Genomic DNA, 13,043 nt, shown 5'->3' on the forward strand with positions numbered 1-13,043 from the left:
AGAAATGTTCCACAGGTATGCATTATCTTTCGATAAACGCAAAACTAACCTGTCAAATATCTTAAAAGAACCACCTGTGCAATGCCTTAGCAATGTCTGTGCGGTCCAAAACGCTTCGCATAGTGCTGCAAATACCACCTAGGTGTGCATTATTTTTAGTAATTTGACACCCCATCATCAATTATTCCTTACATATTTAAACAAACTTTGAAGCAGTAACAGAGAGGCAAACCAGATCAGGGCTCCAGACTAACTTTTTTCACTAGGAGCACAGTGGCCCCCAACTGAAAATTTTTGGGGCGCAACCAGAAAATTTAGGGGCACACACCGTAAATCAACATGCTAACCAAATATTCACATTTCTACTAATTTCCACTGTATTACTAATAAATACTTTAATGATAGATGCAGAAAGTACAATGTGTCTTTTCAAATTCAGTGACACATTTTATTGTGCACTTTTGGAAAAAAAGGTCAAATTTACTGGTTGCACATGTGCGACTGGATGTAAAATTCAGTGGCACACTCTCAAATTTTAGGGGCAAAATGCCACCATTTGGGGGCAGTCTGGAGCCCTGCAGATTAATATATTTTATGATCAGACAAAAATGTGGTGCAAGCAGAACTGAAAATAGACTATCTACATCTGATTTATCTCATATGGAAAGAGCATTCATGACCCGTCCCCTGGTCATGCCTTGCCCGAAGAACTTGACTTATTTTTCAGACCTATCGAGCACTTAGTATAAAAAAATATTGAAAAAATCCCTAATTTCAACAATTGCATTTACAGAAATTTGTAACAAGTTCAAAAGAAATACAAAAGTAGCACTATCACATTCAGAGGATCAAGTAGGGTCATCACGTTGCCTTCATCAGCCCTTCAAACGCTCAAAGCAGTACTGCAACAAAGCACACATTTCTACCATACTTAAGTATTATTAAAGCTGAGAGGCTTTCAATGCTTCTCACATGAACTCTACCTGATGATGTTATCAAACAGAATCCCCTTTGAAACATCACAAAGAATAAAGAGCATTCTGCTGTCTGTTTAGTGTAATTTGCGATAAACAATTTATTTGCTAGAGGCTCTGGGACATCAGAGAATCCTGATGCATGAGAAGTGTCAGCATAAGGGGTCTTATGATCTTAGAGCCACAGATCAACACGTACTCACGGTCACGGCTACATTTGTTATGTAAAATAAGTAAAATACGTGCTGAGAGCATTCAATTCTCATTTTTGACAGAGGTGATGTTTAGCAGCTTTTGCATCTGAGCTCCTCGATTTTACTTGAATGGCAATGAAATGGTCATTAGTAAGTAATTGAAATGCCTTATTTTCAAAAAGTTATTTTATTGGTAATTAACTCCCGCCAACGTTTTTTTTTGTTTGGGTCTGTAATGCCTTAGAACAGGGGTTCTCAAAGTTTACATTCAAAGGTCCAAATTTGAATTCCCATAATTTTCATAGGTCCGGAAAAACTTTATGTAAATCATTTGTTTATATAACAAATCAACACAAATAGTTTGGGAAAAACATAAGTGTATTTTGCATTTAAAGTAAATAAAAAAAAATAAACACAAGAAATATGCCAAAAGTAATCAGGTGCAAAATACAGAGCAACCTAATTAGAGAAATGGCAGTTTGTTCTCCATCATATGCATAAACCATGGCAAAACAAGTGTGGTTGGTAGGCAGAGACACTGACCAAAATTAGGGGTGCACCTATAAATTGGCTGATGATGCTTACTATGCTTCTCAATGAATTACGGTGAAATGCCGCTACATCCAAAAGCCAGGGGGCGCTCTCTGGCAGAAACTTAATATGCGCTGCAGACGAAGAACCAGACACATGGAGCCCCAGGAAATGTCTTAAGGATATATTTATATTACTGTTCTTCAAACCTTTTCAGGTATTTTCATGATAATAAAGAATACGTTTAAGATTATGTTTGACGAGTGTTGCTTTTTTAAATGCATGTTTTAAACGACTCAAACCAACAGTGATTGGTAAGGACTGATCAAAACCCGTAGTACATGAAGTAGCTGTGCATAATATCAGCGTCACACAGGAAATTTTTAATTAACTCGTTTTATTTTATGACTAGGAATACTCTTAAATCTAAAAAGAAAAAAAAACTAAACGAATGGTTTACAAGTTTAATATGCATTTGTAAAATAGCAAATGCACACATTTAATCAATCACATAGAAATTAAAGCACTTTTAATATGAAGTGGACGCGGGTCCGGATCAAGTTGCCGTCGGGTCTAGATCCGGACCGGAGTCCGGACTTTGAGAACCCCTGCCTTAGAAGCTTCTGAAAAACCTCTCTCAGATAGCTCTATTAGGGTGGCTCTTTCAAAGGTTTGCAAATGTTAACATTCAAGTGATTTTAAACAGTTTCACTGCAAAAAGGCGCTAAAGTGAGCAGTTTACTTTACGCACAAACGTATGAGCGGTTGAATGCGTCCGGTCCAGCTCGAGTCAGACGTAATCATCCTTCAAAGATCAGGGGCCTCATTTATAAAGCGTGCGTACGCACAAATTTGATCGTAAAGTGTGCGTAGGCAAAAATCCACGGCAAAGTCCATATTTATAAAAACTGTCTTTGACGTGGAAAAGTGCTTAGCGCCACGTCAGGGTCTGAGCAGACGTACGCACTTTTGCTTGTCTGATTGCTGCAGGTTTTTGGAAATATAAGCCATTCTTGCTGTTTGAAATTGGGTTTAAACATTGACAAGCGCTCTTTTATATGTCTGACATTAATTACGCATCGTTTAAAGGCGGAGATCTGAAACTGGTCGGCTGCGCGCACAAGTTCAAGTTCATTTGCGATTTATGGATTTGAAAGAGGTACGCGGGTTTTATGCGCGTACGTTCGGTTTATGAATCACACGTACGCATTTTTGTTAAATGATCGTAAGATCAAATGTAGGGTGGTTTTTACGCAGCATTTTATAAATGAGGCCCCTGAACTCTTGATGTGTAAACTACTCTCTCTCATACTGTGGTGTATTAAAATACATTTGGCTAATAGAGCAATAAAAAACAACGTAACGTTTTTATGTGGAAGACTGTTTATGCTGCGCCGTTTGTAATTTCGCCCCTGTCTGTCTGTGTGCGTGTGTTTAAGGGGACTCAGTAGTGCACGCGGAGAGATATGCAGTCTATGCATATTTGGTCTTAAAGAGATAGTAAGCTAAATTGACCTTAAGTCTGTTTCATTAATGTTAATCAAACAACCCAAGACAAAGAGAAAATCACTTCTGAAGCTTTAAAAAATAATAATTACTTTTAATTAATACAATAAATGTAGTGTGTAGTGTAGTTATTATTCATTTGATTTCTGTACCTAATGATTTTGGACCTTACTTAATGTGCAACTTTGTTCTTTTTTATAAATGTTTGTAATTTCTTGATTAGATTAGATTAGATTAGATTAGATTAGATTTTTCCCATCCTTTTTTTTGCTGATCCGAAAAATTATCCGATCCGTGCCTCAAAAACCGTAATGTGATCCGAACTGTGAGTTTTGTGATTTGTTGCACCCCTATTGACAACACTTCGAATGTCAACAAAAAGTGACGTCACTCAGATTCGCTTAGAGCGCCTTTAAGAGGTGATACAAAGAGAACAAATGAAGATAAGATGAAATGGGTTTTTTTGTTTAAAAATGATTTTTTTCTGAATTTCCTATAAGGGTGGATTAAGCGGAATTGAAGTGAAAGCATTTTATGTATGTATAATACATGCCGAGAGCTTTAGGCCAAAAGCATCATCTAATCTTTTGAGGCTTTTGCATCTGAGCTCTTTACATACTCCCTGAAACACATCATATTAAGATACTAAAATAATTTGTGAATTGTGACACAATTCCACCAAAATTCCAGCAATCAGAGAAGAAAACATAAAAGTACAGATTCACAAATAGGACTGTGAAACATTTAGGTCAGACCTGAGGTCTTGTATGTATGAGTAATTCCTCAGACATCACAAGTAACCAGCTTCTGTGCAACCACATGACTAATCCTGCTTATGAAATCACAGCTGTCACATAGCTAAAAATCCCTGTGTCACACACAAACAAACAAACATTATTCTACAGATTATGTCTATGTTGTAGTAAATGGCCTTTACAACATATTTAAACACAAACCCTGAAGAGTTTCAATATTGCAAGTATGAAATGATGCAAGCACGCAGGTCAGAATAACACTAAAAAGACATAAAACACACACTCAATCTGTATCAGGATAGCACAACTTAGTGTGTTGAGAAGAAAAGTATACCTATTTTAACACAAGGTAGTTGCTTTAAAGCAACAATTATGTAAAACGTTCCTCAACATCCAAAACACACAGACACACACGTCTTGTAACATATACGTGTCCTCTCTTTCTCTTTGGTACTCATCATATGATCCGGAGGACAGTGCTCATATGACAGCTCAGCAGAGGAAGAGCGTCTGGCTGCATACAGACTTCAGGCTCTCCTCTCACATAATATCCCCATTGTGCACCCACAGATAGAGGCTGCTGTGTACCGCCACTCTATTGATGGAGCTCTCTTTAAGTCAACTGTGCCTTTATTTGACTTCCTCAGGGGCTTAGAGCCATAGCTGATAGCTGCCAAAGCATGGGCACAAGATACACTCTACTTGCAAGGTTTCGCTCTCAGCTTGGGAGCTCATTTTAACTATCTAAGCGGAGATACATGTATTCGGTTGCCCTGAACAAGGTTAGGCGAAGTCATATGAGGTCAAGCATGGGAAGTTGTGAAAACATACAATATGTATAACTTGAAAAGGCTAAACACTCTGGAGCTGAAGGCTTCCTGTTATTTTTAGTTGATGTGTAATCTATAAAAAGTTTAAATTGTACATTATGTATTACTTCTGGCTTCTAAAATATCCTGACAAAGAATATTGCCTCTATGACACCACAACAGAAAATATTTATTAGCATACAATAACAAAGGTGTGACCAATGTAGTCCACTTCCCCAACTAAATTGAGGTTAAATGCCAGAAATCGGTCACTATAGCTCACTTACTCACTGAATTAGTCATCTGACTCACTGAACCACAAGTTACAGGGTAAGCAAGTGTTAACCCTGTATATCCATTTTCCTAATATTAAGCTTGTATCAGGCATTTCAGGAATAAGCTGTGTGACTTTGGCTTAGTAAAGGTTTTAACAGGGTTAGCAGTCATATGAGGTCAGGCATGGAAAGTTGTGTAAACATGCAGTGTGTGTAACTTGAAAAGGCCATTTTCCAGTCATTGTACATTATGTATTATTTCTGGCTCCTAAAATATACTGACAACAAAAGTATACTGTATTGTATCTATAACACCATAACAGAAATTATGTATTCGCATACGATAACAAAAGTGTGACCAATGTAGTCAAGTTCACTAACTAATGGAAGTTACTTCATAGTGAGGGAGGAGGTTCAAAAATGTCTCTAAAGTCACTCCCAAACCTGATTAAAGTGACTAAACTTCAGCAACTATCTTGACTGGAGAACAGAATTCAGGAAGCTCTTTATTCCGGTACGCTTGGAGCCCATCCCTGATGTTTCCTTCCAGAGTCCAGAAACACAAATGCTGCAATCCTCAGGGTCAGAAACATACTCTACTCGAGTATGCAAATGGTTTACTAAAATATCACAAGCGCACCTTCCCATTTTACATGAACTTAACCTCTGCTTTTGCGTTACTCCGGTGTATTTAATGTGTAGGTTTACATAATCCAGCTACTGTTTGTTTTTGCTTAGGCAATTTGTGTGGTTAATCTATCTGTCCAAGTATACATAACACTGTGGGTAATTAAAAATTTCTCGATGTTGGCCACAATCACATTGTGCCGGTCCAATATCGGCAAAAATCAGGCAATTCAGTCAAACTAGACTAAAGGTCTTTCACGACATTTGAAATATTTAAATTATTGTTATTGTCTGATTAAAATAAACTTTTCTAGCACATGAGTTATCATTTCTTCCCTATGTGTATTTTTCCAAGCTTGGTATATTTCATTATCCCAAACAAAACACAACAGGAGTGCAGGTGTTCATTGACACCACAGATAACTCATGGGCAGCATTCGGTAGCTTTAGGCAAAAAAGCAAAACAAAAGTCTGCAGTTTAAAGCGAAACACATGCTTTACTTCAGTTGCTTCCAACAAAAGATCACATGACCTGAAAGTTAGCCTGTCACAGAGGGGAGTAATTTTTTTACAGTGCAGTTGTCTATCAAAAGAGCAAACGTATAAAGGAAAGAAAGGCGAGAGAAGCGAAAGAGCAACAGAAGGAGGGCAGCATCTCTTTAGATAACAATCTCTACTGTGGGTTTCCGAACAAGCAGGTGACTGCTGAATAGGAGGAAAAGGCCCTGCAGCTAGTTTGGTTACAGCAACTTGCCACACTGACCAGAATGACTGAAGCTTGGAATCTGTTGAAATCTTATTATAATAAGAAGGGATTAATACTTCAAATAATGATGATAATAATAAGTGCATTATTGTACAACGTAATATTTTTACTATGAAGAGAGAACTATGACAAAGAGAAAAATAATGAGCAGTCAATCAGAAGAGCACTGCACCTTCTAGGAACTCAGAGGAAAATGTAAAGACTAAATAAAAGTGTTTTTCAAATGCATTAATATACATTTACCCATAAAACTATTATAGAGTCTTGTAAGACCTTTAGTTTGACTGAATTAGCCTGATTTTGCTAATTTGGGAATGCAACACATGGAACAACTTATTTCATTGAACAGCAGTTCAGAGAATATCATAACCAAACATGGCACTATACATTGTTCCTGGTAACATTTTAAAACACTAGAAAATAAAATGATTGAAACTACTTAAGTCGAAACACTGTGAGGTAGTGTTGTCACGGTACCTAAATTTCAGTAGTCGAGCTCAACCAGTGTTTTTGCAGTACATTTAATCAACAAAAGACAATGTAAATGTTTTCCTGTAGCTCAACTGGCGCGCGTTCCTGTAGCTCAACCAGTGTTTTTGCAGTACATTTAGTAAAAAAAGACAATGTAAATGTTTTCCTGTAGCTCAACTGGCGCGCGTTTCTGTAGCTCAACTTGTATGTAATTCTGTAGCTCAAACGGTGCGTATTCCTGTACCTAAACCTGTGCGTATTCCTGTACCTAAACCTGTGCGTATTCCCGTACCTCAACTTGTGCGTATTCCCGTACCTCAACTCGTGCGCATTCCCGTACCTCAACTCGTGCGTATTCCCGTACCTCAACTTGTGCGTATTCCCGTACCTCAACTTGTGCGTATTCCCGTACCTCAACTTGTGCGTATTCCCGTACCTCAACTTGTGCGTATTCCCGTACCTCAACTTGTGCGTATTCCCGTACCTCAACTTGTGCGTATTCCCGTACCTCAACTTGTGCGTATTCCCGTACCTCAACTTGTGTGTATTCCCGTACCTCAACTTGTGCGTATTCCCGTACCTCAACTTGTGCGTATTCCCGTACCTCAACTTGTGCGTATTCCCGTACCTCAACTTGTGCGTATTCCCGTACCTCAACTTGTGCGTATTCCCGTACCTTAACTTGTGCGTATTCCCGTACCTTAACTTGTGCGTATTCCCGTACCTTAACTTGTGCGTATTCCCGTACCTCAACTTGTGCGTATTCCCGTACCTCAACTTGTGCGTATTCCCGTACCTCAACTTGTGCGTATTCCCGTACCTCAACTTGTGCGTATTCCCGTACCTCAACTTGAACGTTTCTCCAGGTCAACTCACTGGTGGGTTTGTGTAGCTCAACTGGTGTGTTCCTGTAGCTCAATTAATTATCAATGCGTTAGCACAGCAAAGAACATGTGTACAATCCTAGGGAACACACATACTGATAAAAATGTGCAGCTTGAGACACCTTAAGTTGTTTTGGGTAAAAGCATCTGCCAAATACATAAAATGCTAAATGTAAATGTTTTGTCAACATAAAACATACAAACAGAAATTATGTAGTTTTTTATGTAGATTTGGTAGGGTGTCGTCTTACTCAAAGTTTTCCACTGACAGTAACAAAATTCCTTAAATCTTCTTTGAAAACAATATGCCAGAAAAAACACAGAGGACAAATTTAGACGTTACAACGGCACTCTATACTCTATAAAAAATTATATACATTGCAGCTCAAAATAATCCTTTGCAAATTATCCTCTCTATAGAAAATTACCCTGCAATTTACCCATATGAACTTCAGAATAGAGGAAGTATTAAACTGCAGAAGTTTGTAGTATTGTATAGCATTCAGATGCAGAATCCAGCACAACACAAAAAATAAAAATTAAATGATTTTAAGGCTGTATGTAGGATTTGGAAGGAAACATCGTGGAAACATAGAAGAAAGAAATGTGTTTATGACTTTAGTCATACTAAGAAAATCAGTAAACCATGAACCATGAAGTTTACTATATTCAACAGCTGACCTCAGACACACCTCTGTTACTTAACATATCTGTTTTAAGCTTTTATCTTAAATATCTTACTTTTACTCTTTCTGCTTCAGCGCCAATATAAGAGTGATATTATCAACTTTAAAGCCTTTTGAACAAAGTGGCCTACTGTATCTTATGTTGCCTTATGTTTGAGTCCGTACCTCTTCTGCGCTCTTCCTCAGCGCTTTCTCCCGTTCATACTGTGTGATAAGCTGCTCGTTATCCTCCTTCAGGAGCTCCAACTCCACCTCGTGCTCCTGGTTCTCCGCAAACACCGAGTCCAAGTTCTCCAGAACCGCGACTACCAGCGGCATGAGCTCCTTAACCACGTCCTCGTCGTATTTGCCTATCATCCGCTCGAACTCGCGGTAGATTGAACTCGCCAACCCGGACACTCGCTCGGACATCATCGCCGAAGTTCCAGGGTCCTCCTGGTAAAGGACGCCGTCCTCTAACTCCATGTTTACGTCGGGTTTCCCGTTGCTAACACCGTCTCGAGCTCTTTAAAAAGTCTGACTTCAAGGAGCTCGCGCTAGCGGCCAGCTTGTGCGCTAGCCCGCCGTCAGACAGGCAACTGTATATTTACTTCGCAACCTCTGCCGTTTAACTACATTTACTTGTAACTTTTGAGCAGGACTTGAAGATAAAGTAAAAACAAATCGGGTAAACTGAGTTAATCCGTCTGGATTCTGGTAGACGGTTATTTGACAGGGGCAATCTGTATCTATACTAATCGGTAGTTGTCGTTAAGTACAGTCCCAACAACAGAAGGAAAGTGTGTAGTGGAGCTGATCATTACGCGATGACGTCACACTCCGAATACGGGATGGGCGGGAATGAGTGAGGGAAAAGGGTGTGTTCGTATGCCCCTGTGCAGAGGGATTAGAGTATGACATCAAAGTACCGCGATCTTTTGCTGTCATGGGCTGGTATCGCAGCACAACATAAAATCGAACACACTCATTTGGAAAGTAATGAACAATATATTATACAGCTATTTATTGTATTAGGAAAGTATCATATACACAAAACAAAATGGTTCCTTATTTGTAAACCAAACCTGTCACATGTCACATTTTATAAATAATTTCAAATTTTACAGTACTCCTTTGGAAAAAGTAAAAAAAAACAAAAAGCTCTGAAAACATATAATATTTTAAAAGTACTCAATTTTTGTAATTTTATACTTGTTGATGATATTTAAAAAAAAAATGTTACCTGTAAATTGTTTTAAGCTTCAAAGAATAAAAAACCGTTCAAAACTAATAAATAAATAAAATCGAACACACTTTCTTGTGTTATGTCTTCTTGTTTATGTGATTGTGACTATGATGTATGTTTACTAGTATATATGTATGTTCTGTAAGTTACGTTCTTTGCGATAAAAAAAAATAAAAAAAAATAAACCTACAATATAGTATAATATTGGTTACGTTATTGATTTGATTTGATTTGATTTGTTTTGTTTTATTTATTTTTTCTTTGCTTCATTTTTTATATAATTAAATTGTCGAATAAATACCTTAACCAAGTTTAGTCTTTTTCCAATTTTGTATAATACTTCTCATATTTTGAGCATCTATGAACCTGAGGGTCATTAAAAGTTGTACAAATATACCTTTATTTACTACATATTCTTCTCTTTCTTTATTTGTTCTTTACAGCATTCCAGCATCTATGGCTATATATTCATGGCGAGAACCGGTTAATCCATAGACAAGTTAATTTATACAAAAGTTAATCCATACACAGGTTGGGGAGGGGCAATTTGGTAACTCAAATTTAATTAACTTGCATGTTTTTGGCCTGTGGTATGAAACTGGAGTAAACCCATGCTGACACAGGGAGAACTTGGAAACTCCTCACATGACCTAGCCGGGGCTCAAACTGGGGACCTTCTTGCTGTGAGGCAACTGTGCTACCCTACAATATTGAAAGTAATGTACAAATCATGTAACGCTTGTACCACTAAATAAGGGTCTGGGAGTTTATTAATTGTAGGAGTTTGGTGCTTTTTATAAATGGCTTGGCTAATCATACCAATAAGACACCTTTTATAATCCCTCTTTTTTTTTATTTAACACATTAATGATTCAAAAAATCAGTCATCACGCTTCTTGTTCCAAACATTTCTTTGTTCTGCAGAACACAATGGAAGACATTTTGAGGAATGTTTTTAACCAAATAGTTTTGAGGCACTATTGACATAGTATTTTTCCTACTATGGAAGTCATTGGTGCTCCAAGACTGCCTGATTACAAACATTCCTAAAAATATCTTCCATTGTGTTTAGCAGAACAAAGAAATGTATACAAGTTTGGGAACTTGAACGTGAGAAAATGAAGATAGAATTACATCACCCACTATATTTGGGTTAACTATCCCTTCAGTATGAAGAGACAAAGATTATATGTCGTATGCATATGATTACTTCCTTCCTAAAGTAATATTAAATAATTATTTCTAATTTATCATTTATTCTCAGATAATGCTCTAACTTGTTAGCATTTCCAAAATAAAATCACCTTACATCTGCTGCAGCAACTTTGGGTTAAAGGCAGGGTGCATGATCTGATAGCCAATGTTGACTTTTGAAATCACCTAAACAAACACGCCCCTACCCCAATAGAATCTGGACCTTCTTTTCATTGACCCCCCCCCCCCCCCCACACACACACATATGCGCAACCCAGGAAACGATGTCGGTTATTACACATGCCCTTACTGCTGATTGGCTACAAGTGTGTTTGGTACTCGTCCCGACTCCCTTTTCCAAAGGTTTTTTTTTTTAATTGTGCATCCCGCCTTTAAAGGATGGATTTTTGTTTAGAAAAATATTTATATTTCAGATCAATCATGGCTTACGGAAATATGTGTGTTCACAAGAGAGTTGAGTTGAAAGATAAATAATTTCCTTACTAAAACCAATTGCTTGATTTCAGAAGACATTTATTTACTGTATGGATTAGTTTTTGATGTATGAATGCACTTTTTGGAATTATGAAAGTGGGGCACTAACCAATGCCATTAGAAAGCTAAGAGTCAGGATTATATATAACCACAGCAGTTTGAAAAAAGTAATATGCACCTAGAATGATTTGAGGGTGACTAAAATATGCCATGGCCTAATTTTTATTTTGAGGTAAACTATTCCTTCAAGGGCCGTAGGCATTAAATATTCAAGACCTGAATCTAAGGCTCTGTGGTGGCATGCAGGCCTTGCTGCCCTGTGTGCACACGAAGGCACAAAGGTTATCATTCTTATACAAGGGCTCATTTTGAAAATTGAATTCCAAAATAGTTTTGTGTGTCTGTCCTTATGCTTCATATTGTTTCCTTTACCTGTCTTGCAGTGTTTCTCACCATTGTTTTTAGCTTTAATGTATTGTAGCACAGGAAGTTGTACTTTCATGAGCACATACAGAAGCATAGGCTATGTCCTCACATCATTATTATTGTGTCACTGTTTGTGGCTTGCATCCAAAGAATTACATTGCTTTATAAAACGGCTAGTTTCAGTCCTTGATACTGATTGGTCAATAGCTGTTTTATTTACGAAAAAACACAGCTATGATCGCTGTACCCATATGTAGACGTCTCATAGACTGATGCTGCCTATTGGAGCTGACGTATCAGCGCGGACGCCATCTTGGATGGGTCCCCAATGCGCCCCCTGCATTTATTTTTACTGAGGAAGGTATATCCCCAACTACAATAATCATAACTTCCCGAATTTTTACCCGATTTTCACACGGTTTGGTTAAAAGTAACGTTAGTTATGATGACAAAATATTATAAATAATAAAATAACCAAAATAATTATTCAATCTTACTTGTGAAAGGTAATCCCATGCGATCTGGTATCAATAATGCACCGGTTATTGCAACTGTAAGATGCATTAAATACAGACATAGTTGCTCGCTCTCCGTTGACTCCAATACTTGCGTAAAGTAAGGAAGCCCAACCAATATGGCGGTCACCCTAGATTACGTTCCAGCATGTCATGAGGCGTCTACATATATAATGTCTATGGCTGTACCCAATAATTCTGTGTATCACTGTGCATACATAAACATGTGAAACATTCTGTAGTTGTTTTAAAATGTGCTACATCAAATTGTTTGAAATGGTTTATTTTTTCCAGTGAAAGGAAGGCTTTTAATGATTTCAGTTTATGAAAGTTGCATTGATTATTTTTTTCATATATGTTTCTATTGTGTTGTAACTATCTTATAAAAACAATAAGGTACTATAGGCTAGTGCTGTATCGTGAATAAGTCAAGACTGAATGGCTATGGTTAGCACAGCCTCTTATACCCTTTCGCTTACTGGCCTAAGTGTGATACGTGTTTTTAGTTTAAACTAATTTTTTTTGCTGTTTATTTTTCAAAACCTTGCCATGAAGATGGAATACCCCGTGCAGCCATGGTTTACAGTGAATTTAAACAACTCCGTATCATGGATAGCAACACATTTTAGCGGTTTTAAATTCACTTTAAAACACAGCTTCATGGGGTTTATTCCTTTATTACATTTTTAAACATAAATAGAGCAGGCCTA

The 13,043-nt window shown here is 37.5% G+C and overlaps 1 protein-coding gene across 2 annotated transcripts in view; it reads right to left on the minus strand.

Moving 5' to 3' along the window:
- The window catches only part of spag9b (sperm associated antigen 9b), a 69,455-nt gene extending 60,193 nt beyond the window's left edge, over nucleotides 1-9,262 (minus strand). The window contains exon 1 of one of the 2 annotated variants that reach the window (XM_065253508.2): nucleotides 8,644-9,262. In XM_065253508.2, the coding sequence (XP_065109580.1) occupies nucleotides 8,644-8,943 (300 nt within the window). In that variant the 5' untranslated portion in view covers nucleotides 8,944-9,262. The remainder of the gene's footprint in view (nucleotides 1-8,643) is intronic. The other variant, XM_065253510.2, reaches the window with a different exon arrangement.
- Nucleotides 9,263-13,043: the final 3,781 nt, after the last annotated feature.

This window comes from Paramisgurnus dabryanus, chromosome 1 (genome assembly GCF_030506205.2).
Source record: "Paramisgurnus dabryanus chromosome 1, PD_genome_1.1, whole genome shotgun sequence".
In the NCBI taxonomy this organism is placed as follows: domain Eukaryota; kingdom Metazoa; phylum Chordata; class Actinopteri; order Cypriniformes; family Cobitidae; genus Paramisgurnus; species Paramisgurnus dabryanus.